At 43.1% G+C, this 27,644-nt stretch overlaps 1 protein-coding gene and 1 non-coding gene across 2 annotated transcripts in view; both read right to left on the bottom strand.

Annotated features, from left to right (window-relative positions):
• The window catches only part of abcb11b (ATP-binding cassette, sub-family B (MDR/TAP), member 11b), an 89,105-nt gene that overhangs the window by 23,128 nt on the left and 38,333 nt on the right, over positions 1–27,644 (bottom strand). The window contains exons 14-22 of the mRNA XM_078228198.1: positions 22,834–22,959; positions 19,131–19,334; positions 17,574–17,744; positions 16,859–17,060; positions 16,642–16,723; positions 12,317–12,440; positions 4,971–5,129; positions 4,774–4,878; positions 3,257–3,418 (exon numbers count right to left, since the gene is read on the bottom strand). Of these exons, the coding sequence (XP_078084324.1) occupies positions 3,257–3,418; positions 4,774–4,878; positions 4,971–5,129; positions 12,317–12,440; positions 16,642–16,723; positions 16,859–17,060; positions 17,574–17,744; positions 19,131–19,334; positions 22,834–22,959 (1,335 nt within the window). The remainder of the gene's footprint in view (positions 1–3,256; positions 3,419–4,773; positions 4,879–4,970; positions 5,130–12,316; positions 12,441–16,641; positions 16,724–16,858; positions 17,061–17,573; positions 17,745–19,130; positions 19,335–22,833; positions 22,960–27,644) is intronic.
• On the bottom strand, positions 21,440–21,631 carry LOC144504212 (U2 spliceosomal RNA). The gene has a single exon (XR_013499607.1). It is a non-coding gene; the product is annotated as a U2 spliceosomal RNA (small nuclear RNA).

The following is a 27,644-nucleotide window of genomic DNA, read 5'->3' as shown; positions in this document are numbered from 1 at the left end:
TAGGTAGGATGCAAGACTGGGCGGAGAAGTGGCAGATGGACTTCAACCCAGATAAATGCATAGTGGTCCATTTTGGCAGGTCAAATGGGATGAAGGAGTACAATATAAAGGGAAAGATTCTTAGTACTGTAGAGGGTCAGAAGGACCTTGGGGTCTGGGTCCATAGGACTCTAAAATCGGCCCCGCAGGTGGAGGAGGTGGTTAAGAAGGCGTATGGTGTGCTGGCCTTTATCAATTGAGGGATTGAGTTTAGGAGTCTGAGGATAATGATGCAGCTATATAACACCCTCGTCAGACCCCACTTGGAGTACTGTGCTCAGTTCTGGTCGCCTCATTACAGGAAGGATGTGGAAAAGATTGAAAGGGTGGAGAGGAGATTTACAAGGATGTTGCCTGGATTGAGTGGCATGCCTTATGAGGATAGGCTGAGGGAGCTCGGTCTTTTCTCCTTGGAGAGACGTAGGATGAGAGGAGACCTAATAGAGGTATATGAGATGTTGAGAGGCATAGATCGGATGGACTCTCAGAGGCTTTTTCCCAGGGTGGAAATGGCTGCTACGAGAGGACACAGGTTTAAGGTGCTGGGGGGTAGGTACAGGGGAAATGTTAGGGGGAAGTTTTTTACACAGAGGGTGGTGGGCGAGTGGAATCGGCTGCCGTCTGTGGTGGTGGAGGCAAACTCAATAGGGTCTTTTAAGAGACTCCTGGATGAGTACATGGGACTTAATAGGATGGAGAGTTATAGGTAGGCCTAGAAGGTAGGGATATGTTCAGCACAACTTGTGGGGCCGAAGGGCCTGTTTTGTGCTGTAGTTTTTTTTTCTATGTTTCTAAATGCCACATTGGTGAGAGTGTCAGCATGGACACAGTAAATGGCTGCTTATATCAATCAGCCATATTGATATGTGTAATGATGATTTGACCCCAGTGGTGCCATTTTGCTGTTCAGTGCTTCAGCTAATGCCCTTAATTAACCTCGTAGAGCTGAACACATGTTGAACAGCAGGAAGAACCCTCCACCGGTGCTATTTGAAGGATAGTTGTTGGTTAGTTTCTTCTGGCTGTTACTTTGATTCTACATTTATTTGGTGCTTTCTATAGCTTAAAGTTACAAACATCTGCAGGGCGTGGCGTGACAGGTGCTCAAGGAGTTTCTGTTGACTTTATGACTTCTGCATAAATGAGTTGCTCCCATAAGTGGTCCACTAGTTGACATTCTCTTTGGAATATAGTGTGACTGAGTGAATGAGCAGAGGCCTTGCTAAAGCAGGACAAACTGCTGGTAAAAGGAGGAAGAGGAGTTGAAGGGAAGAACTCTCGGCAGGAGGTTGTATTCAATGAGGGTGTTCAAAGAGCAATTCTCTGACTTAAACCTCAGCAGGAAACGTGTGCAATAGCTATGCTTCAGCAAGAACGTCCTCACTGAAATCTGCCAGTTGCTGCAAGCACAACTGCAACCTCAAAGCAGAGCGAGGATGACGTTATTAATGACTGTGAAGGTGACCGTGACGATGAACATTTATGCGCCAGGCTTTTCTAGTCTGGAGCTGGAGATATTTGTAACATCTCACAGTCTGTCATCCACTGTTGTGTTTACAGGAGGTCATGGAGGTTCTCTATTAATTGAGAGCGAGCTACATTTCATTCTCTCTTGCCAGGGAGAAGCAGACAGAATAAGTCTGCAGCCCTGTTAGGATTGCAGACTCCCCCATGGTGCAGAGTGCTGTTGACTGCAGGCACATTCTTTTGTGAGAATCACGTCAATTCTGCCCTCCACCAGAACTGACAAATTTCTCAATGTGCAACTGGTGTGTAACCATAGACATATGGATAGAACCTGCATTCTGGAAACATCAGCTGTAGAACTGTTTGTCCATCATGCTACGAATGAGACAAAATGACAAAAGATATTATACCATTGCTGAGCAATGCATCCATAGTCATCAAGCTGAGATGAATATGCTTTTATATGGTCCTTTTATTGCTAGAAACCATAGATGGTCCAGAGGTCCTTTTATTTTACTAATTTGATTCCCCAAATGTCACATTTTTTCCTGGGGCCACACTGTCTGGTGATGGCTGCACATTTCTGCTGCAACACTAGAGGGAGCACTTCACGCACACCTGCAGACGGGAGTGGTGGCCACTGCTGGAACATCATCCAATCCCGGCAAAGAAGCGGCAGGAGCTGGATGTCAATTGGCAGTTTGGCCGATTGCTGGGTGAGGAGGCTCTGCGGGAGGGGTCAGGGACCTCTGATCAGAAAAGAGAGCCCATGAAGAAAGCAGCCCCTTCCCCCTCCCCCTTTTCCCACCTGGGGACCAAATAGGCTTACCTGCCAGGCTTCCCACCCATTGCCAATCTGAAAAACCGTGGCTGGGTGGGAAGTGACACTTAAGTGGCCATTAATTGGCCACTAATGGGCTTCACTTGGCACAAGAGCAGACAAGCCATCCAAGGCCTCACCCATCACTTGCTATATTATGTCTAAGTCATGGGCATTCGGCAGAAAAGGGATCCACTGGCAGGAACGGGAAATTATTCAGAGAGGAGGCGCAGTCAGTTTAACACATCTGCAGGCAGCATGGACTATTATGAATAAGAATCTAGATCTTCAATAATGACATATGTAAGTACATTTTATCTTTTAATTTGGGCTTCAACCAAATGAAGATTACTCGGCATGTTTGCCACAGAACTCTTTACTTTTTGGGAACTAAATTAATTTGCTAAATTTATTCATTTTGGCACCACTGCTGCCCCTTGAGTCAGCAAGGGATAACAGGGCAGATTTCAGTTTCCTTTGCCATCTGTAAACATGCTAGTAGCTACCCAAGAAAGTTGCCAAGTCCCTTACTGCCCAGTTTGTGCTGATGCTCAAAACCCTTGGGTAGGCTGCTGAAATAGAAAGCCAGAATGGCCACCCTTCTAGAAGAGGTCATATAGAATATATAAATCACGGTCCTATGACCGTAATGGCCTGTTAATGAAGCTGGGCATCATGCAACACTGGCCTTATGCCAGCAGGATTTGGTAGGCCTACACTGTCCATTGCTCACTCCATCTCAGCCTGCAGTCAAAATCTGCCTGGCTGGTTTCATCAGCTCCTAATTTCAGGATATTTGAAGAATACTTCATTATAATTTAATTTTCAGCATAATCATGATATCAGGAGGTAGAATTTGCAATTTTTGGGCTTCATTGCTCATTATTAAACTATTTATGTTTTTAGTTATCATTAGTAGAAATAGCTTACCCCTTGAACCTGTGATGCATCTGTTGCAAGCCTTGTTGTTAATGTCCCGGGGCTGTTCTTGCGATCATCAAACCAACCAATTTCTTGTCCTAACATTGCTTGAAAACCTAATTTCCGCAGTCTTCGCGTCAACAATTCACCAGATTTGGCAAAAAAGTAGCCCTAGTAAGAAAAAAAAGCACCTCTGTCTGACAACAAGATACAGAATAAAATGGCAGTGTAAAATAGAATTTAAAAAAAATAGAAGGTTAGATAACACAATGGAAGGCTATTCCTTCATATCATGGGTCTAGATTTGAATAAGTTGCAATTTACGTGTCTGAAATTTTCCAAAAAATACGATGGCAAGAATACCGGAGCAAGGCGCTTCCAATTGGCAATTCTCCCAAGCTTCCACCGGTGTGTTCGATGGCAGACATGGAGGGAGAATGTGGTGGGAGGCCTAGAGATTGGTTTCATGCTAGCGTGAATTTATAGCGGGATTTTCCGCTGGTATCTACCATGGCGGGTGGGAAAACCTGCAAAAGGCTGGCATGATCCTCATTTGCACCCTAGTAATGGGATGCAGATGAAGGCCAGACTGCCCCTCCCCCACCCCTAGATTCTCTACAATGCTGGCGGGAAAACACGTTCAGAACAAGTTGGCGTGCAGATGTTGGGACTCATCTGAACAATCTGAAATGCGAGATGCCTCCAGAGTTCAAGATGGAGGCCGCCTGCAACCCTGGAATATCACAGCACTGTGTCATAGAATCCCATAGAATTCCTACAGTACGAAAGGAGGCCATTTGGCCCATTAAATCTGTACCGAACACAATCCCACCCAGGCTCTATTCCCGTAACCCCACACATTTGTCCTGTTAATCCGCCCTGACACTAAGGGGCAATTTAGCATGGCCAATCAACTTAACCCACACATCTTTGGACTGCAGGAGGAAACCGGAGCACCTGGAGGAAACCCACGCAGACATAGGGCAAAAGTGCAAACTCCACACAGACAGTGACCCGAGGCTAGAATTGAACCCAGGGATCTGGCGCTGTGAGGCAGCAGGGCTAACCACTGTGCCGCCTAGGCGGAAGTTTGAATGTTAGGTGGACCTGCCAGATTAGGTGTCCTGGAGGGGCTCCATCTTCTAGCCTCAAAGTGCTCCCAGAGATCGATCTTCATTCTCAGGAGGTTCATCTTCTTTCTTCAATAGTGGGTCAGTGATGCTGGACACCTTTTCAATATATAACCCAGACAAAATGGCACACAACACACCATTCAGGTCTGCCCCACCACTGAACACAGCATAAAACAATTGGGGGTGTATAATAATGAATCAGGTTGCCCCCGCCAGAGCACTTAATCACAACATGGGAGAACTCCACCCATATTGTTGGGGTGGATGAAACAGAAACTGTCTTTGTAAATAGCCTGTATTAGGATGTTACTTCAATAGTGAGGTCACAAGGCATAAAAGATGGCAAAAAAAAAACCAAATAACAATATCTTGTTGAAAGAAAAAAGTTTATACCTGTAGAAACTGAGTCAGAAATGATACCATTCCAACAACAGCAAAAAATAAGCATATTGAGTTGATCTGATTCCTTTTCTCTTCTTCATTTTGCATAGAAAATGTCTGAGAAAATGAAAGAAGCAATAATTATCTCTTGTCTGGGTCGTGTTTTCCAAATTTAATTAATAGTAAAATGGGAAAAAGAAGTTTCCTACCCCAAGAATCTGACTGAACAACAGTGCATAGATTGGATTAACTGCACCATTAACAGCAGCACCAAGTGAGCCAAGCAACATATATGGCCATTCAGCAACATTGTATTTCAGAATTCGAGACACTGGTGCTGGTTCAATATTCTCCTCCTCCTCCTTCTTCTCCATAACCTTATTGTAAAATAAATCTCTTTTAGACTATAATTAAATTAGTCCAGATTAAATTTATAGACCATTTACTGGATGGCAGCTATTACAAAAAAAACAATCAAATTTTATGATGTGATAGAGTAAAGAGAGCACTGTACCGGCAATAAAAAATGTAAATGAGCTGAACAAGACTGTGATTTCATGCAAAACTCACCTGAATGTTGAGATGTCATTGGTACTTGGGTGTCCTTTAATTTTGAGTGAAGGACAATTGAAACCAATTAATAAAACTCAATATATTTCCATTTTTTATGTAAGATTCACATAGCTATCAACTAATGTCTAGACCATGGGAGACCAGGGCAACAAAGGGAAGATATTTAAAAGATTTATGAAATTTTATGCAGAGGAATGTGTAGTGATTCATTTTTGGTAGGAAGAACAGAGAGAGACAATAAAGGGTATTCTAAACAGGATGTAGGACCAGAGAGGGTCCAATGTGTATATGTGCATAAATCATCAAAGGGATGGCAGCACAGACTGGGAGTGTGAATAATAAAGCATGAAGCTTCCAGGGATTTATCAACATGGTCATAGAGTTCAAAAGCTAAGGAAGTTATGCAAAAAGCGCTGGTTTGTCCTCAACTGAGGTATTAGGTCCAGTTCTGCGTACCACACTTTACCAAGGATGTGAAGGCCAGAGGGTGCAGAAAAAGCATGATGAGAATTCCAGGGATGAGAGACTTCAATTTCGCCGAATTCCCTCACAATTAACTTCCTGGGTTTCCTTAAGATAACCAATATCAATAATTAATATTGATCAGAAACTGAACTGGTCCAGCCATATAAATACTGTGACTATAAGAACAGGTCAAAGGCTGGGAATTCTGTGGCAGCTAACTCACATCCTGACTCTCCAAAACCTGTCCACCATCTACAAGACACTAGTCAAGATCGTGATGGAATATTGTCCACTTGTCTGGATGAGTGCAGCTCCTGCAACACTCAATAAGCTCAACATCATCCAGACAAAACAGTCTGCTTATTGACACCCCATCCACCACAATAAACATTCACTCCAAACACCACTGATGCACAGCATTGCAGCAAATCATGAAGCATCCTTTGGCTGCATTTTCTAAACATGCAACCTCCATCAACTAGAAGGCACAAGGGCATCAGACGCAATGGAACACAATGACCTACAAGTTCCCCTCCAAACCACGCACCACCCTGACTTGGAACTATATTGCCATTGCTTCACTGCCACTGGGTCCAAGTCCTAGAACTCCCTTCCTGTAGCAGGGGGTACATAAACCCCTGCTTTTTGAAGACTATTAAAACAAGGTAGATTTATTTAAAACAGGGACCACAGTGTGCCTTATATATAGCAAAGGTATCACAATGTCCCTCACTTACATACTATACGAAACTGTTGTCTGTATAAGCACATATATAATTATTTTTGAACAAGTATTATAGATTCAAACAGTATTTGGGATTGAAGGAGGAAATTTTCCAGAAAACCATATTTGTACCATCAAACATATTTTTATTGGACTAATTGGCACCACTCATAACGGGCCAACAATGCAGAGGGGCACCCCCGGATGGATATTCGATCGGGTCTCCCCCTGCACAGCTGAGAGACTCACGAATTTCAGAAACTACGGAAGATCCCTAATCTGCCTAGCAACAGCGCATAGCTGCATTTTAAACTGGCCAAGGAAGATCAAGATCCCTATGAAACGAGACAGAGAGTGGGTTATCAAAACCAAGCTATCACTGAAATATTACCAATTCGGCCAAGGCAGACATAAAAATCTGATAAACTAAGAGATAAGGATAAAAGGTTAAGAATGAAATACCCCAGACACCCAACAGGACAGGATGACATTAACACTCAATCTCACAAGCAGGAAACACAGACACGGAACAATAGGACCAATTTAAATAAGAGGACACATAGAGATAGTAATGGGAAACGCATTTAGACACCGGGGCAGGACCAAGTAATCCCATTAACACGAACACACACCATACAAATGCTAATCCATGAAACTTCCTAGGGACTTTTGAAACTGACAGACCACTTTATACATTGTGTAAAAAAAGGCATAATCAAATGTTCCCGCGCGAATTTTGGATCCCTATAAAGATCCAGAGCTGATGTGATTTAATTGAGATCAACGTGGCCAAGCCACTGTTTCTGAGCTGGCTACGGGGGTCTCCCTGGGATCCCAGTAATTGTACAATAAAGACACGCTTTGAACCTTGATTTGCGACTCAACTTCTATTCTGCACTGGTAAGGGATATTTCCCTACAACAGGATTTTCTTGTGAGCTTTGGCCAACAAGCAATTTACCCATAGGCACAAAGGGAAATAAGCTAAATTAGACAGACAGCATTCTTTTGGAACAATGAAGCATATAGCAGAAACCCTATTATCAGGGACAGGCCAGACAGCTACGAGTTACCAAGGGTTTGAAATGAATTCAGCTTCTAGCTGCAATGAATAGACTTATTCAGCTTCCACTGAGAAAGGGACAGAAAACAAAACAAGAGAGATGACTCCCTTCTCATTCCCAGGACTGCAGGTGTTAGGAGCGACCTTTGAACCTACCGGATTTGCATAGGTAAGGGTACTAGGCAATGGGGAGGGAAAAACCTCTGGGTTCAGTTGACCAATTCGTTCCTAATCCTGCTGGAATGTAGAAAGCTATTGACCAAAGTAAATAAGGTGTATTAATGCAATTGGACCATTCAGCTTGGATGACAGGTTGGGCAGGAAGAACGAATCTTCGGAAATATATATCTGTTGTGCTCATGTGATGCAACGTCAGAGAGAAGTTGGAATCCTCCGGCTGTCTCTCTCCCAGTACGTATTGGTCAAATAGAGAACTTTGACTGCATACTGTCTTTCACAAGTCTTTGTGTTAGCTGAAATTGGCTGATTACAAGATCCCCAGAGGGAAACCCCTGAGAAATCCCCTTCCTAACAGCACTTGGGTGTACCTACACCACAAAGACTGCAGCGATTCAAGAAAGCAGCTCACAACCATCTTCTTGAGGGCAATTATGGATGGGCAACAAATGCTGGCCTAGTCAGCGATGTCCACAACCCGTGAAAGTACAAGGAAAATACATGTGGCTGTTTTTGGGACCAAAATGCAAAATCCAGTAAAAATCAAATCTTGAATTATGAGTGATCATGTTTGATTCCAAAATCCAAGCCACATCATTTGGGCTGTTATATATATGCCTTACATTCACTGAAGCTCAGCGATATTCCTCCCCTTTCATCACTATAACTTATTCATCAAAGGGTGTCCAACCCAAGATACTGTCAATAGTAATCTAGAATGGAGGGACAAGTTTGAGGAAATATCCTGCAAAATCTTGAAGCTGAGGTGTTTCAGACTGTAGCGTTTTTCAGCTAACCTTTGGGACCAGGGAACCTCAGTGATAGTTCCAGTATTATAATCATCTGTAGATTTGATAATGTTGGGAACTGTTCCTCATCTCAATAAAAATGGCACATATAGCATAGAACTCTAACAGAGATTTGAAGGGTTCCACCCATCACTCTTCTATAGGCAGGGCCTTGCCCATTTCTCACGTCTGCCAATCTGCTGTTAATGTCCTTACAAAGTCAAGGAATCAGGTAGGTTAAATCGGACTTTACTGAACATGTTTTCCAGGCAGAAGAGAAGTCCAATTTAAGGAGCCAATCTCTGAGGCCCATACTACATTCTCTCTTTTCTCCTTTTAACATTATTTTTTCTTCTCTTCTATATGTTGCCTTCTCATCTCCTTCCCTTCTGTCTCTGTGCCCTCACCTCCTTGCTTTATTTTGTATTTTCTATCCATCGTGAATATATACCTTGAGTATGTATATGTCCTTTTCCATTTTTGTGTATGTGCAGCACTAACTTATTTCCTTTTTTGGTTAACTTTCTTACATAGAAATAGTGGCCAGAATTCTCCAGTCTCATACTCCCCACTACCGCCACCAGAGAGAATGGAGATTTTGGCGCTCCACCAAATCTCCATTCATTACAGCGGTACCGGAGAATCCTAGCCGCAGGCAAGGTTGGTGAATTCCGGCCAGCATCTTCAATAAGCATTTACAACAGCATTATTGAGAATAGAAAATGTTGGTAAATCTCAGCAGGTCTGACAGCATCTGTGGCGCGAGAATAGAGCCAATGTTTCAAGTCTGCATGGCCTTTCATCAGAGTGCACTGATGAAGGGTCATCCGGACTCGAAACGTTGAGTCTATTCTCTCTCCACAGATGCTGTCAGACCTGCTGAGATTTACCAGCATTTTCTGTTTTAGTTTCAGGTTCCAGAATCTGCAGTATTTTGCTTTTATGTTACTGAAAATAGATCAGTTCTTACGTGGTAGGGAATTCCACATTTTCACTGCTGTCAGGGTAAAGAGGTTTTTTCTGAATTCTCAATTTGATTCCTGAGTGATTATTTTATATTGATAGTCTCTGCTTTGGTATTTCCTATGTTGACTCTATCAAAGCATTTTATAACTTTAAAAATCTCTATTGGGTCTTGCATCAACTTTTTCTTTTCAGCTCCAGGCTGTTCCATCTTTCCTGTTGGGGGAACCTTGCAGTTCTGGTATCATCCTTGTAAGTCTTTTCTGCATCCTCTCCCTCAAAATTCTTTGTTCTAATATGTTAAGTAGAATTGTGTACAGTCAAGTGTGGTCTATGTAAAGTTCAATACCACTTCTCTCTGCTTTCTGTCTTGTCACCAGCATGTTAACATTTTGGCTATTTATCCCCTGATTTCCTATATTCTGATCTTATTAATTAGTCTGTTATGTGGAATCTAATCATAGGTCTTTTGGAAATCAGTACCCAATGAAATAGAGATAAAGGGGGGGGGATAAAAGATCCCCCCTTTCCTTACCTTTTCTCCCTCTTTGCTTCCCCTTTTTTTCAATTTTACCTTTCTCCCATCCATCTCCTCTCGCCCACTCCCCCCACATCTTCATCTGTCACAACTTACCCTCTGATTTCAACTTCTCTGTCGTTTGGCCATTCACGCCTTCTATTCTCTGTATGGACTGCCATTAGCAGCCTTTCCCCTTGTTTCGGTGGCTATGACTCATCTTTCACTCCCTCACCCTACAGTATAAATATCTCCCACTTTCTATGCCTTTTAGCTTTGACAAAGGGTCATCTGCACTTGAAACGTCAGCTCTTTTCTCTCCTCACAGATACTGCTACACCTGCTGAGGTTTTCCAGCATTTTCTCTTTTGATTTCAGATTCCAGCATCCGCAGTAATTTGCTTTTATTTTGGAAATCCGTGTTGATCTATATCACCAGAGTTTATTCTCTTTTTTTACTTCTTCAAAGAATTCAATGATGTTGGTCAAGCATGAAATGACCTGTTGAAATTGATGTCAACCATTCATTTTCAGTCTGGGTTCTAGATGTTCATTTGAATTTCTCTTTTGGTATCCTATCCTTTATTGATTCATTCTTTCTCAAATTTTACTTGTTATTTTTCTCTCTCTCTATTTTTCCCCATTTATTTTCCTTTCACCTTCTGCTATTTTTCTCAATCATAGAAATCATAGATCATAGAAACCCTACAGTGCAGAAGGAGGCCATTCGGCCCATCGAGTCTGCACCGACCACAATCCCACCCAGGCCCTACCCCCCCATATTTTACCCGCTAATCCCTCTAACCTACACATCCCAGGACTCTAAGGGGCAATTTTTTTAACCTGGCCAATCAACCTAACCCGCACATCTTTGGACTGTGGGAGGAAACCGGAGCACCCGGAGGAAACCCACTCAGACACGAGGAGAATGTGTAAACTCCACACAGACAGTGACCCGAGCCGGGAATTGAACCCGGGACCCTGGAGCTGTGAAGCAGCAGTGCTAACCACTGTGCTACCGTGCCGCCAATCTCCTTTACTTTTCTCCCTCTCTTCCTTTTCTCTTTACTGCTTTACTCCCTCCCTCTCTCTATGTTTCGGTTAGGTGGGTGGGAGGAAGAGGAGGAAAGAGAGACGGCAGGATGTGAAAAAAGTGGTCACTGAAGACCAGGAGATAATGGGAGCAGAAAAGAGGCTGCTAAAGTGAGCCAAAAGCCAACAAGAATGTGTGTTGAGGAAAGATGGGCAACAGCAAGATAAGAGCCAAAGACACTTCACGACCACGGGCAGTGGGAAGATCCCAGACAAACATTTCATTCTCGGACCAATGCTACCTATATTTAGAAATAGTGCTTAGCTGAACCGTTTTGCATTGTGGTCCATGTTCATGTCTTTTACTGTCCCACTTCCAAGTGTTACTAACCCAAGTTGTTAATGCTTTTAGAGCTTCAACGATTGGATTTTACCCATGTAAATTCACACTTGAAATGTAGATAAAATTCCCACCTCTGATTCAGGGAGCTCCTGAAAATATAATTAGATCTTTGGTTATGTTTTTAGATTTTTTCTTGAGGATGTAGGATGTATCCTATTTAGTTCAGTAACATCATAATATCTTATTGTTTCTTTCATTTTTTATTGATTCCCAACTTTCGCCAGAGCTAAAAGTTTGCAGTGACATTCATATGACGTGAAGAATTAATTTACCTGTCATTGCTTGATTCCCATGGCATCTTGGCCAAAAATGACTTATCAGTTAAATACCCAATTTTAGTGAGAAAGCAGACTTTCTAGACAAAACACTTTAAAGTTAAATTACAAATGTGGTTGCCACAGTGGGACTGGAGAGTTTATTGTGCCATAAGATTCTGCTTTGCACCATTTATTAATGAATTATAGAGTTCCTGATATACTCAATCTATTATAAAATCCAATATACCAGAATTGAAAGCATTCCATACTTGTTTTTTTAAAAATGCATTTCAGTTTTGCAAGTTTGAAGATAAAAATAATGGAAAATACCTTTCCTTGAAATATAATACTGGACAATAAAGAATGTATTATTTGCCTCACAAATTAGATCTAACAGAAATGAATGGATCAACTTGCTGGATTCTAAGGAATTCACTCTGAACTTTGTTCATTGCCAGCACAATTCTACTCCAAGTCACTCTTGATAATTAATTTTCTGTTCTGGTCAAAGTGACTTTTGTTCTGCTCACAATAATAAATCTAAAGTCAGGTAATTGACAATGGATTTTGGATTAACTCAATGGAATTTCCAACCTTGTCATCATCATCATCAAGAAACCCAGAGGAACGACGGACAGTTGAAGGAATGTCTCCAGGCATAGACAGATCGGCAAGTAGGTTTGACACCTGAGACCTAGAACGCTGGCGAATTGAGGATCTGCAGATATATAGTGATTTCTCATATAATTACATTTTCCAACATGTATTTTAAAACAACAAAAGGTTCAATTTGTTCAATTGGGAAGTATTAAGGAAGGAAATGGTTTCTTTATTTGTGATTATCATTCCCCTTTTGCATGATTATATTATGAAGTATTTAATCAAATTGTTTAATCTAAACAAAGTTAAAGACCAATTAGATACAACTATGTGCCGCACAGCGCCAGGGACCCGAGTCATCAGGAGTATAGAAACACAGAGGGACCTAGGTGTGCAAGTCCACAAATCCTTGAAGGTGGCAACACAGGTGGAGAAGGTGGTGAAGAAGGCATATGGTATGCTTGCCTTTATAGGACGGGGTATAGAGTATAAAAGCTGGAGTCTGATGATGCAGCTGTATAGAACGCTGGTTAGGCCACATTTGGAGTACTGCGTCCAGTTCTGGTCGCCGCACTACCAGAAGGACGTGGAGGCATTGGAGAGAGTGCAGAGAAGGTTTACCAGGATGTTGCCTGGTATGGAGGGTCTTAGCTATGAGGAGAGATTGGGTAGACTGGGGTTGTTCTCCTTGGAAAGACGGAGAATGAGGGGAGATCTAATAGAGGTATACAAGATTATGAAGGGTATAGATAGGGTGAACAGTGGGAAGCTTTTTCCCAGGTCGGAGGTGACGATCACGAGGGGTCACGGGCTCAAGCTGAGAGGGGCGAAGTATAACTCAGACATCAGAGGGACGTTTTTTACACAGAGGGTGGTGGGGGCCTGGAATGCGCTGCCAAGTAGGGTGGTGGAGGCAGGCACGCTGACATCGTTTAAGACTTGCCTGGATAGTCACATGAGCAGCCTGGGAATGGAGGGATACAAACGATTGGTCTAGTTGGACCAAGGAGCGGCACAGGCTTGGAGGGCCGAAGGGCCTGTTTCCTGTGCTGTACTGTTCTTTGTTCTTTGTTCTTTGTTCAATTCTGGCCTTGGGTGACTATCTTGCTGGAGTTTGCATGTTCTCCCCATGTCTGCGTGGGTTTCCTTCAGGTGCTCTGGTTTCCTTCCACGGTCCAAAGATGTGCAGGTCAGGTTGATTGACCATGCTAAATTTCCCCAGGATGTTAGGGGGATTTGTGGGGTAAATATGTTGGGTTATGGGGACAGGGATTGGGTATGATGCTCTGTCAAAGAATCGGTGCAGACTCGCTGGGCTGAGTGGCCTCATTCTACACTGCAGGGATTCTATGATTCTATGAAATCCAAACATGCATCTTTCTGGGTGAAATTATTCTTGATGTACAGACAGTTTACAAATGGGGGCTAGATGAATATACTTGTCTTGTGAAGCTTGGATGCATTTTAATGCTAAATGTAATGCACAACTGAGGCGTCATCTCTTAGAACGCTGTTTTACTCACCAAACTGTTACTTAATTTAAAGTAGGCAATAGCCTAGAAAAAGAAGGCTACATATATTGAAGAATTACAGTATATGCAAGATCTTTCCTGTATGTGGAAGGGCAGAGGTGAAAGCTGGAATGGATCCTCAAAGGAGCAGAAATATCACAAATCTTGGAAACCACTGGTGGGCTTCAGCTTTGAGACCTTTAATGGACAAATCACTGGGGGTGGAATGAACACTGCACTTGCGAGCAGTATACCATTATTCCCCATGGCCCACTGCCACCTTTCCCAAGGTGACCCCAAGAAGAGGCAGTAACTTAAGATAGAAAGTAGGAAAATTCTCTGGGAGCTTGGCCCTGTTCCCATTCTAATATTTGCATGCAATGGGTGTGAAAGGAGCAGGCAGTTGTAGGCCTGGTGGGGATGGGAGAGGGAAAACTTCAATAAATGCTGGAAATATTCAGCAGGTCAGGCTGAGGGAATCAGAGTTAACATTCCATCAAGCTGAAACATTGGGCTGGATTATCGTCTTTGAGGTGGCTAGTGGGAACTGGGAAGTTTCCCGGCTCAGCATACCTGTCGTGGGACAAAGTGCCAGCAAAGATGGGATTTTCGGGTTTGGGCTGCAGCTGGGGCCGCCAACCTTGGAAAGAGTTCGGAGACATCCACAGGAGCTGCCGATGTGGGCTGTGGGAAAGACCCATCTTGGTACTGAGGAACTTTGTTCCAATAATACTAAAAAATTCCCTCTGAACCCTTCCCACACTCTCCCCATGCCCATACTTGCCACCTCATGCTCCTCCACTCACTCCCCATAGCCCTTCCCATCTCCTTGCCAAACTACGCTCTACCACTTTCCCATGGCCCCTCATCTGTTCCATGTTAAGCTATAACCCCTCCCTCACCCCCCCATGGCTCACTCATGCAAAATGATGACATTTCGTGTTTAAAAAAAGACTGTAGTGAAAGCTTTTTTTACGAAAGTGAAAAGTTATGAATGAATGACTTATTTTTTAAAAAAACTTTTTTTACCGCATGCTATTGTCACTGTAAGGCTGATTGGTTCCATAAAATTGGTGAGTGGACATGGAGGTTCTATAGCTTGGCATGGGGGTATGAAGGGCCATATGAGTGGGTATGGGACATAGTTGGCATGGGGATATGACGTGCCATATGAATGGGTGTGGGACATAGTTGGCACGGGGGTATGACGGGCCGTGGAAGTGGGTGTGGGACACACCTTGAAATTTGGATGTGTAGGGAGTCAGTGAGGGACGCAGCTTGGTATGGGGTATGAGGGGCCATGTGGGGCGGGTGGGAGCATAACTTGAATTGGGGGTTATAAGACATGCGGGTGGATGGGGGCATACTTACAGTTGGGGACGTAGGTAAGAGCTTTTGAAGTTTCCCTCATCCACTCTATGGTTCACATCTCCTTGGAAGTTCCGTGAATCAGCAGTCCTTTAAAAGCTGACCTGACCCCACCAAAATTGCGAAGTACAAGGCCATGCCAGGTCCTACAATGGAGGTGGCCAGGTCAAGAATGCAGGGTGCAGCTGCATGACCCAAATCACCTCACACCCTTAAACATCAGTGTTAATCATCAGAAACTCTGGGAATGGAGTTGGAGGTCTCAGAATCTGAATCCAGCCGCCATTTTCATCCCTCCACAGAGTCTCCCCAACTCATGAAAATCCAGCCCATAAGATCTGTTTCTCTTAAGATGTTGCATCATCTGCTGAATATTTCCTGCTTTTTTTTGCTTCTATTTCAGATTTCTTGAACCTTCAGTGTTTTGTTTTTGTATTAGAAGAAAATCATTGTTGGGACAGTAAAATGGCAATAGGCCTTACCGACCCATTGGCTTGTCACGAGGGATTGTATTGCAATATATTTTTCCTCAATAGCTGGTATTCAAGGTTTCAATAGATACCCAATATATCTGATAGCATGGTTTACCCATTCACCTCAGTGGATTGTTAAATCTTATTTGGATTGCTAAGTAAGGATATGGATAGCTGGCACTCAAGCAAGTGAGGTACAATATGAGAGTTGAAATAGAGTAGGAAGGTTAGAAAGAATCAATAAAACTTAATAAACCCTAAAATGGCAATGAGGCCTCTTTTAAATTATGTTTGTGGATACTAGAAATAGCCTTCCCCCAGTATGGACTTATTTAATAGCCAGAACAGATATCTCGTTCACCTTCTTCGGTTGGGAAAAGGATACAAAAATCTGAGATCACGTATCAATTGACTCAAGAACAGCTTCTTACCTGCTGCCATTAGACTTTTGAATGGACCTACAATATATTAAGCTGATCTTCCTCCACACTGCAACACTACATTCTGCACTGTCTCTTTCCCTTATAGAATCCCTACAGCAGAGAAGGAGGCCATTTGGTCCATCGAGTCTGTACTGACTACAATCCCACCCAGGCCCTATTCCCGTAACCCCACACATTTACCCTGCTAAACCCCCCTGACAGTAGGGTCAATTTAGCATGGCCAATTCACCTAACCCGCACATCTTTGGACCGTGGGAGAAAACCGGAGCACCAGAGGAAACCCAAGCAAACACTGGGAGAACGTGCAAATTCCTCACAGACAGTGACCCAAGGCCAGAATTGAACCTGGGTCCTTGGCGCTGTGCCACCATGCTGCCCTTCTCCCCTATGTACTCTATGAATGGTATGTTTTGTCTGCATAGCGCGCAAGAGACAATACTTTTCACATGTGACAATAGTAAATCAAATCAAATCAAATCAGATCTTGATCCAAGGTCACCATTGTGCAATATTTTGCTCCTTACCGTAAACTTGCTTGATAGCTCCCTCTTCTGAAAGACTGTTGCTTTTCAATTCTTGGTTCTTCAACTGGGCAGTTTTCTGCCACTAATAAATGAGTAAACATGGAAAGTAATCAAAAATATTTCTGGGATTCAGTATAAAATTAATCAATTAACATTTTGTTTTAAACAGGATAAATAAAGTGACTGTTTCGCAGGAAGAAAAGTTAAAGTTTCTCACTTTGCCTTGCTTTTTCATTCAGAGCTTTATCTCCCTGGCTTTGCAGAGTTACCAAAGTGAAATAAACCCCTTTTCTTTCAAGTAGTTCTGCATGTTTTCCCTGTTCTACGGCTCTTCCATGCTCAAAACCAATGATCACATCAGCATTTCTCACTGTGGATAAACGATGAGCAATGGAGATTGTCGTTCGACCCAACCGAACCTTTGCACAAAAATAATTTCAACATGCTTTCAGAAATGTTGAATTTAGTCTCTTTAAAAATGAAAATGAAACGTAATTATTTGCTTCATTAACTAAATTATATAAGGCAATAGATAGCTAGTAAAACAATAATTCAATGCAACAATAAGAATAACAGCAACAAAGTTTAAAGACTTTAAAGTTGCAAAATATCTAAAAGGTGTAAAGGTAAGAAAAGTCAAATGAAGGAATGAATAATGACGAATGGTCACCAAAAACTTGGTCAAAGAGATAGATTTACAGGGAGAACAGGTATAGAGAGCCAGGCAGGTTTAGGGTGAAAAGTCATGGAAGTGGAGCCTAGGCAGATGAAAGCACAACCACTGAAGATTGGACGTAGGCAGGGGCATGTGCTGAGGAGGAATAAAGGCCAGTGTCACAGGACTAGAGAACCCGGGGAGGTTGTGAAGCTGAAGGAGGTTTCAGAGGAGATATCTTCCAACAGTTTTCTGCATCTTTGTAATGAAAGCACACCTTGTCCAATGCATTTTGAACCACTGCCTCGCTCTCGTTGTCTAGTGCTGAAGTTGCCATGTCCAATAACAGAATTTTGGGGTTTCTCACAAGAGCTCGAGCAATGGCAATACGCTGCTTTTGTCCTCCACTCATTTGACCTCCACCTTCACCTACAAGGGTGTTAAATTTCTGAAAAAGAAACTAATATGTATGAGCACGTCATGACAGAAAAGATTTAAGCAGGATGTTAATGGGAATGCCAAGTGAGTTAACACACTATCAATTCTATCTCTGTGACCTAGACTCCAATTCTGCATGGACTGATGAAAATCTCCCTTGTCGGACACTGTAAGGATCCAATGTGAAGTGATTTAGAATGAATTCAACTCAGTTCTATTTAAGTGCGGCAAAACTGTCAGGGGAAAGGGGTAAAATGGCACAACATTGCAGCAAGTTTGCTCTTTGGGAGTTGTCACTCAGTTTCTTTGCTACGGCAAAGTAGAAAGAATGTTACGTTACTTCTAGGCTATTTTTCTGAAGTTGAGAATACTAAGACCATGGGCCAAAAATTAGAAATTTGTCTCCCCACTCTTCATACCCTATATTTGGAAGAATACAAAATATTCAGCAAAAAATTAACATTTAACTAAAGCAGGCACTAGTTTTCAGAGTATGGCACACCATTCAAATATCCTGTGAATGCAAAAGATATCTTGGCTATTACCAAAAATATATAAAGGATCTAATACAAGGAATAATATATTATTCTTAATGAAGTATTTTGTGGCATTTAATAAAAAGAGTCATTCACATGGTTTTAAATGATTGTCGGTATATTTTTCCTTCCCTTTCCATATTATAAAACAAATGCTGCAGTATAATAACAACACGGTTTTCAGGATATTTGCAAAAATAATCTAACGTGTCCCTCTTGTGGAAGAGATTAGTATATCATCATGTTGCTTCTGTGATAATATCCTGCATATCTAATTTATGAAAGAGTAACACTGAAATAGTCTTTCAATTCAAGAAGGAAATTGATTGATTAACCTATTAAGTAAAGATTTTATTTCAATGTGCCATTTTATTTTGGGTTATTATCTTCATTAGAGTATTTGATTATTTTTAAAGTTTATTTATTAATCACAAGTAGGCTTACAATAGCACTGCAATGACGTTACTGTGAAAATCTCCTAGTCGCCACACTCCGGTGCCTGTCCGGGTACACTGAGGGAGAATTTAGCATGGCCAATGTCCCTAACCAGCAGGTCTTTTGGACTGTGGGAGGAAACCGGAGCACCCGGAGGAAATCCATGCAGACACGGGGAGAACGTGCAAACTCCGCACTGACAGTGACCCAAATAGAGAATCAAACTCAGATCCCTGGGCGCTGTGAGGCAGCAGTGCTAGCCACAGTGCCACCCATCAATTTCTATCTATACCTGTTCTTTATAATTCTCAACTAAAGAATTCAGGTAACATTAATTATATTGCCCAGGAGGCCGTTCCATTGAGTCACTACACTATTTGGATACCTATACTTGCCACGTGTGAATAGTGATTTTTATATGATACCTCTGGCAGATCCATAATGAAGTTGTATGCATTGGCTTCCTTGGCTGCTCTAATAATCTGATCCTTTGTCAAACTGTCACGACCATAGCGAATATTCTCTTCGATGGTGGTAGCAAACAAGACAGGCTCCTGTTCAACAATTCCAATCAAAGAACGCAGCCACTGAATATTCAGAGAGCGAATATCATGGCCATCCAGTGTGACCTGCAAGAACAAGTCAAATTTATAACAACACCATGTCTATGAAGCACGTTTTTTTATTTGTTCATGGGATGTTGGCATCACTGGCTGAATCAGCATTTATTGCCCATTCTTAATTACCCTTGAACTGAGTGGCTGGCTAGGCCATTTCAGAGGGCATTTAAGAGTCAACCATATTGCCGTGCCTCTGGAGTCATATGTAGGCCAGATCGGGTAAGGGTGGCAGATTTCCTTCCCTGCAGGACATCAGTGAACCAGATGGGCTTTTACAACAAGTGACAATGCTTTTGTTGTCATCGTCTGACTTTTAATTCTAAATTTTATTGAATTCAAATTTCACCGTCTGATATGGTGAGTTTCGAACCGGGGTCCCCAGAGCATTACCCTGGGTCTCTGGATTACTAGTCCAGTGACAATACCAGTATGCCCTCACCTCCCCAAGTTAATTGAATGTAGTCTATACATTATTTCAATTATGAGCTATACTGATATTGTGAGCGGAATTCTCCCATTTTGAGACTTAAGTACTGTGGCGGGGGTGGGAATGTGGAAGCTGGCAGGAAAACATGCCATATCTTCCAGCTTTGACCTCATTAATTATGCACGGGGTGTTTTATGCCATTATCAGTGGTGGGCAGACATGAATGGTGTGTAGCTCACTGTCGCGTCCAGGTGCCATATTCAAAAGGTCCCAACATCACTGACCCACTATTGAAGAAAGAAGGTGGATCACCTGAAAATGAAGATAGATCTCTGGGAGCAGTCTGAGGCCAGAAGGTGAACCTCCTGAGAATGAAGATGGATCTCCAGGAATATTCTGAGGCTGGAAGGTATTCCGGACCCTCTCCGAATCCGGAAGGTCTCACCTGCAGAACAACCCAGACCTACTGCTGTGGTGTTCCAGGATCTAGGGTTGCAGGTGTCCTCCATCCTGAACTCCCAAGGCAGTCCCAGGCACTATTCAGGTGAGTCCCCAAGTTATTCCGAAAGTGTTTCACACTGGCATGTTTTCCTGCCGGCATTGCAGAGAATCTGGCGCGGAGGGTCAGGCATTCATCTGCACCCCATTACTGGGATGCAAATGAGGTTCATGCCAGCCTCTGGCAGGCTTTCTGACCCGCCATGGCGGGCACCAATGGAAGATCCCTCTGTAAATGCACACTGAAGTGAAACCAATTTCTGGGCCTGCCACCATATTCTCCACCTATAGCCACCCGGTGGGGACTTGGGAGAATTCCACCCTGTTTTTAGAAATAAAAAGTAATCATGGAATATGAGTTGGTCTAATTGAATCCTAAACATGCATGCTGTTTTATATATTCATTTTGTCTAAACATTCTATTGTTTTGTCCAAAGAAATAATTTGCATTTACTGCAGCACGATTCCCATCTCCAGGATATTACAATGTACTTCATAGCTAATGAATTACTTCTGAAGTATCGTCACTGCAGTTAATGTCAACAATTTGTGCACAATATGGTCCAGGAAACTTCCTGCTCTGTTTTGCAAAACATACCATGGAATCTTTTACATATTTTAAAAAAATGTTTCTCCTTTCTTAGAGTCACAAAACCAATGCACACAGAGCAGACAGGGACAAGCCCCTAATTCATTTCCTTACTTGTCCCACAAACCAACTCAAATTCATATTGAATCCAATTCATGATCTCTACAAAAGTGACATACGAAATCTAAGCTGACAAGAACAGGCATTACAGCTGATCACACGCCTGATCCTATGTTTGATCTTAGCCAAAATGCTAAGATTTGGTGGTGGAACCTTTGAAATCTTTTTTAAAATCTTTAAAGTTCCAAAGCCAATGCACAGAGTGGACTGAGCAATCCCAAATTCATCTCCTTGCTTGATCCAAAGACCAAATTCAAATTGAATCTAATTTATGGATCCCCACAAGAGAGCCAAACAAGATCCAAGCCGACAAGATAAAGCATTGCACCCCATCTTGGGCTTGATCCAATACTTGATCTTAGCCAAAAGACTGAGAAGCTTTTACATTTTTTTTTAGCTATATCCAATCAAAGTCCAATTCAAAGTCTCAACCAGTGAGACATTACAGATGCAAGCTGACAAGACAAGCTTGTCTTGGGCTTGGTCTACATGATCCAAGTTGATAGGAGCAGTCATTTCACCTCCTTCAGTGCTTGATCTCATTTGCATCTTAGCCAAAAGACCAAGATGCCATTTTTAAAAATTACTTCAAATGAAGCCTCAGTGTAACCTCATTGACTTCTATCAAGTGCAGGACTACACTTGATCTTAGCCAAAAGGCCAAGAAGCTTTTACATCTATCTGAGCAGGCAGATACTATACTCAATTATAAGCCTTGAATTTTTGCTCAAGTTCTGTGCAGCTAAGGAACAGCTACACATCTTTATGAGGCTTTTACTGCTTGACTTCATACTTGACTTAGTTAAATGAAGCTGCCCATATTGGAGAAATTATGATTATTTCTGGTAATTATAATTGTGTTCATCCCAGTAAAGGTACGATGAATGCAAATATGAAATATGCTTCTCACACTGTGATGCGCGATTAATTCACTCGGGAGGCTGGATCGTACCCGGGAAATAAAGGCTTTTATTAGCAACAAGAATAGAGCATACTGCTTAACAATACAATCCCAGACTAAAGGGTCACTAGGAAGTGCAGTGACCTTTATACTCCTATAGGAAGGCGGAGCCAACTAGAGTGTACCACAGAACGATACCAACAGGTGGAACACCCCAACCCTAACCCCAACAGTAACAAGAGTAACATATGTACAAGTACCCATAGTGATAACCATCTATGGTTCAGTACCCATAGTGGTAACCATCTATGGTTCACCACACACTGCATTAGTATAAGGTCTGACTACTTTCTCTTACTTTGGTAGCCTCAGAAGTCTTTCAACCTTTTCTAGCCTATTGTTGCTAGGCCAAAGTCACGGATTGGCTAAGCTATCTCCTTGCACTGTGTTAAAGCCATTCTTTTGACGAGCTCCCTTCAGTTGGTACCAAATGTCTCTGCTCCCTCCTTTCGCTTAAGTGGGCCAGTAAAACCACTTGCGAAAAATTTAAAAACTCAGAGGCTGTCTACCTGTAGTACAGCCTCAGGCAAGCCATTGTGATCTCCGAGCTCTTATATTGCTTGTCTGGAAGTTTGACCTACATATGATGGTGACTCCAATGCAGAAAATTGCAACATGGTCACAGTAGATTTACACCTATCCCTGGAAGTACAATGTCCTGTGAGCAATCAACCACAGAGTAAAGTCAAAATCAGGGACATTAATGACAAATTAGTAACCTGCGGTAAGGGAATTGTTTTTAATATTGCAGTCATGAATAGAAAGTGAACATCTGCAGTGCTGCAACCTGGAATATTCCAGGTGACTGTGACTGTAAGCTATATGAAAAGTTTATTTATATAATTAAGGGCAGGCAATCATACAAATACTTTCGTATTTATTCATGATGTTTGAAAAAGATTTGAAAACATACCATTCCTTGTTTAGGATCATAGAATCTCTGAATGAGTTGTATTGCTGTGCTTTTACCAGAGCCACTCGGTCCAACAAAGGCTGTTGTTTCACTTGCTTTAATCACCATACTGAGCCGGTCAAGAATCTATGTAATGTATAAAGGCAAGTTCGAAACCACATTAGTAAAATAATCATTTATGTAAATACCAACAAACAGAAAATGTGATGATTTGAAATTTTCTTTAAATATTCATTTATATTCATTTAATTCAGGTGCAACATGGTAATTAACACATGCATAATGCTGTGGGAAGATACTGAACTGAAAGCTTTATTAGTAAAGAAAAATCAGAGATGCTAGGTGGAATTTTCCCATCCTGCCTGCCACAGGAATCATAGCGGGCAGGGGGCTGACCACACAAAGATCCTTTGACCTCGGGTGGGATTTTCCAGACTTAGGTGAGCACGGCCGGAAAATCCCGTCCTATATCCTATGGCGGGGTTAGGGACAGAGGTGGGGACGGCAGTGTTTCCCGCTGTGGAAGCCGCCAGGAATTTGCGTGATACTACGTGACCCCAACATCATTAATTATGCAGATGGAAGTTTCCTGACTTGTTGTGTAGCGGCGCAGAGTGTGGAGTTATGGAATGCACGTGCCCCACCCATATCTGGGCACCATTTTTAAAGTGCACCAGACATCAGCTAACCCACCATGGAAGATAGAAGTTCCATCTCCTTGATGATGCTGAAGTCAGAAGATTTACATCGTAAATCCTCCCGTCACCCACTGCAGCACTTGGTGTTTTAGGGTCTGGCCCCTGGAGGCCTCCATCTTGTCTTTGGAGTTTTGTGAGCTGCCCCAGGCCTTCTGACCTGTACACGCCACATTGGTCCAGATGTGTTCTGGAACAGCATGACTTCCTGCTGGTGATGTGAAAAATCAGGCGGTGGGGGTGTCGTCATCTATGTCCTGTTAGCGGGATGTACATTAGTTTTGTGCAACCCTAGTGAGAATTGTGGTGGGTGGAAGCAGAAGATCCCGCTGTCATTTTAGGCTGGTAGGAAACCCTTCAGCACCCACCACATTGTCCCCTCTCCCATCCACCACCTGCCATTAAGCCAGCCACAGGGACCAGAATATTTCACCCCTTGTCACTTGTCCATACAGGTTACAGAGGGTGCATGGCTGTGGAGAATGTTAATGGAAGCTAAACAAAGCATAAGCATTTGAAGGTGATAGCCTTGATATTGGCACCATGGCGGTCAAATGGAATTGAGATAGTGGACGGGATTTTCTGGTCCCACAAACCGCTGAGATCGTCCAGTCCTGCCAAGTCAATGGACTTATTGGCTGGGCTGCCTAATATCCCGGGGTGGGTTACACCGATGGGGCCGGATCATCCCAGCCATGATCTAAATGAATTTCAGAACAGGAGTGCTTTACTCCTGTTCCTATGTTCCTAAAAATACAGTGAACAGCTTAGGCCCCAGAAAACCCTCAGTGCAGAAGCATCCAGTCTCTGTCAAGGTCGCAGTTATGAACACTTGGGGACAGCAATATTCCCAGCAGCACTTTGAAAGAATGGTGCTAATGGCATTCATTAAGAGATCGGAATGTGTAAATGGCAAAACAAAGGCGCAGAGTGTCAATGGACAACCTGAGGAATGTGGCAGACGGCCTGAGTGAGGTGGGCAGGGGGAGGTGGGGTGGGGGAATTGGATGGAAAGCGAGATTTAGAAGTGGACAAATGAAATGATGGAAGAAATTAAAATTTAAAGTGTATAAGAATATGAATTAATAAAATGGATTAATAAGATTTAAAAAAATGAAATGAAATAAAATAAATGGAAATGGAGTGGAGGTGGAGGAGAGAGTTCAACCAAAACAGAAAATGCAGGAAATGGAGTTGTTGAACTCAATGTTCAGACTGGAAGACTGTAAAGTTTCTAATTGACACATGTCCAGTTTGCGTTGGGATTCACTAGAACATTGCAACAGGCCAAGGACGGACATGTGGACAAGAGAGCAGGGTGGTGTGCTAAAATGGCAAGCAACAGGAAGGTCTAGGTCCTGCTTGCAGGCGGACCGAAAGTGTTCTGCAAACCGGTCACCTAGTCTGCCTTTGGTCTCTCTGATGTAGAATAGACCGCATTGGGAGCAGCCAATGCAATAGACAGCTATAGACAGAGTGCAATGGATGCCATTAGCACCATTCTCAGCCTTTATAACCACCATTAACATTCCCTTTCACCTTTTATCTATGACATCATCCTTACAATATAAATCTTTGTCTTATTTTCTTTGTCTTTAGCTCTGATGAAGGGCATCTAGACTCAAAACAAAACGTTGGATCTGTTCTCTGTCCATAGATGCTGTCAGACCGGCTGAGATTTTCTGTTTTTGTTTCCGATTCCAGTATCCACAATATTTGGCTTTTAACTACTCCATTGTGGAACAGAGAGTAATGCAAATTGTAGTTAGCCATGTTGGGCTCTTCAACCTCTGTTTTTTGTAAAAGATTTGTTTTAAAAAGTTAAATTCAGGATTCCAGCCAGAGGATTAAAAATCATTGTTTGGAATAAAGCACACCTTTATGACAGGATGCTGTGAATCTTACTCCCATAACCTTTGTGCTGCTCTTCCATAGCATGGCATGGAATCTATGAGAAATCCCCAGGGAATTTCCATACCTTCTTTGGAGGGAAAGAGTTGGGGGTGGGGGCGCGGTTGTTGGTAAGGATTGGATGAGACTGCCGCACTATGTGGAGGAAGAAAAATTGTAGATCTGTGAGCGTAATCCACAAAGAGTGGGTTAAAGAAAAATATTCCATGAGTGAGAAATCATAAATTCGGAGGCTCTTCAAGTCTCTTTACCTCCTTAAAATTTGGGAAAATATTAAAAAATATATATATTTTCCCAAATTTTTGACTGTCAGGTTTTTAGTGCCTGCGATTATAATTTTGACATTATCTTCCAAAGGGAATTCCTCTAATTCTGTGCAATGTTCAGATGAAAACAAGATGAAAGAAAGGATCCAAGGCTGCTCCAGAGACAGATTAGCTGCACCCAACGTTGCCCATGCAAATCACATTCATAAGTAGGGGCACATCTGCCACGGAATGTGAGAGAAGAGTTGCCAATACAAACTTCTTTTCACTATGGTTGATTTCCCAGATTTAGTAATCTCCTTGAATCTTATTTCCAACCAAGTTCCACCACAGGGACAATTCTTCCAAGTTCACCACATGACTCTGAACATTTGAGCACCTGGCTCATGGTACAGGGACATTAACAATCCAGTTACAGATCACAAATGTGTTATATAGGTCACTAATTGCTCACTAGGACACTGTCGTTTAATTACCTTTCCCATAGATAATTAGGCAGCACAAAGAGGATGCTACATTATTTTCAGTTTGCAAGATTCTCCCAAGTCCATCCTTCCCCCCAACCTGAGATCCATCTGAGCCCGCCCCCCTCCTCCGGCGGATGCCAGCGGAAGGCCAGGAAGGTGCTGCAGGCTCTCGAAGGACTGTGGGTCGGAAGGGTGGTGGAGGGAGACCAGCGATTGAGGTAGTTTGGGGGTGTGCTCTGCTGAGGGGGGCCTGCCTCCCAGGGGGTCCGATCCCGGGGGGGGGGGGGGGGGGGGGGGGGGCGGGGGGCCTGCCTCCCAGGGGGGTCTGATCCCGGGGGGGAGGGGGGGTCTGCCGGGGTGGGTAGCGGGGGGGTCTGCGAAGGATGGTCGAGGAGGATGGGCTTTGGAGGTTCCCCTGCAGAATAGGAATCCGCTTCAGATTTTTATTCTGCAGGTCGCTTACAGCGCGGATCCAGAACGGACCAGAAGACGGTAAAGTGGGATTTGGCAGTAGAGTTCGGTGCGCGGTTCGGGCACGGACCAGACCTGTGCCTGAATCGGGTGTCGGTAAAGCTGCGATTTGCTCGAATTCGGGTGCAGATCGCGTTAAAGGCCCGACACCCGACTTTATCGCGATTTCGCGCCCGAAAACGGGCGCAAATCTTTGGTAAAATCGGGCCCTAAGGATCAATTTAGCATGGCCAATCCACCTAACCCACACATCTTTGGACTGTGGGAGGAAACCGGACCATCTGGAGGAAACCCACGCCAACACGGGGAGAATGTGCAAACTTCACACAGACAGTGATCCAAGCCGGGAATCGAACCAGGGTCCCTGGCACTGTGAGGCAGCAGTGCTAACTATTGTGCCACCGTGCTACGTGAAGGTGAGGGAAATGAGATGCACACCATCTGACTGCTGCCTCATAGTTCCAGAGACCTGCATTCAATTCTGGCCTTCGGTATCTGTTAGTGTGGAGTTTGTACGTTCTCCCCGTGTTTGTGGGGGCTTTCGCCAGGAGTGTTGGTTTCCTCCCACAGTCCAAAAACATGCAGATTAGATGGCTTGGCCATGGTAAAATTGTCCCTCAGTTTATTTTTGTGTGTGTGTGCCCCATGATGGAGCATGTTCTGGCAGCTCCTGCAGCCAAACTGGTGCCAGATGTTATGCTTTGCACTCCTCTGGACCCCACCAGTAAGGCCGAGAGGGGGCTTCTGAAGCTTGGGCAACCCAAAACCCCCATATATATATCTCACCCAGACATGCTCCATGGAGATTTCACTCCAGTGACCCATTGCTACACACCCATTGAAGCCAAGGAGGATGAATGGGTGGAGATGGGTGGGGCAGCAGCTGAACATGTTTAATTTGGGTCTAACTTTCTCAGGGTGCATAAATAGTCTAAAGCAGGGGATTAATACAAACAGATAAATGTTGCTGCTGTGGGCTTGGGCACCTATGGCTTGGGCAA

This window comes from Mustelus asterias, chromosome 14 (assembly GCF_964213995.1).
Source record: "Mustelus asterias chromosome 14, sMusAst1.hap1.1, whole genome shotgun sequence".
Lineage (NCBI taxonomy): Eukaryota > Metazoa > Chordata > Chondrichthyes > Carcharhiniformes > Triakidae > Mustelus > Mustelus asterias.
This window is presented reverse-complemented; position numbering and strand designations above follow the sequence as displayed.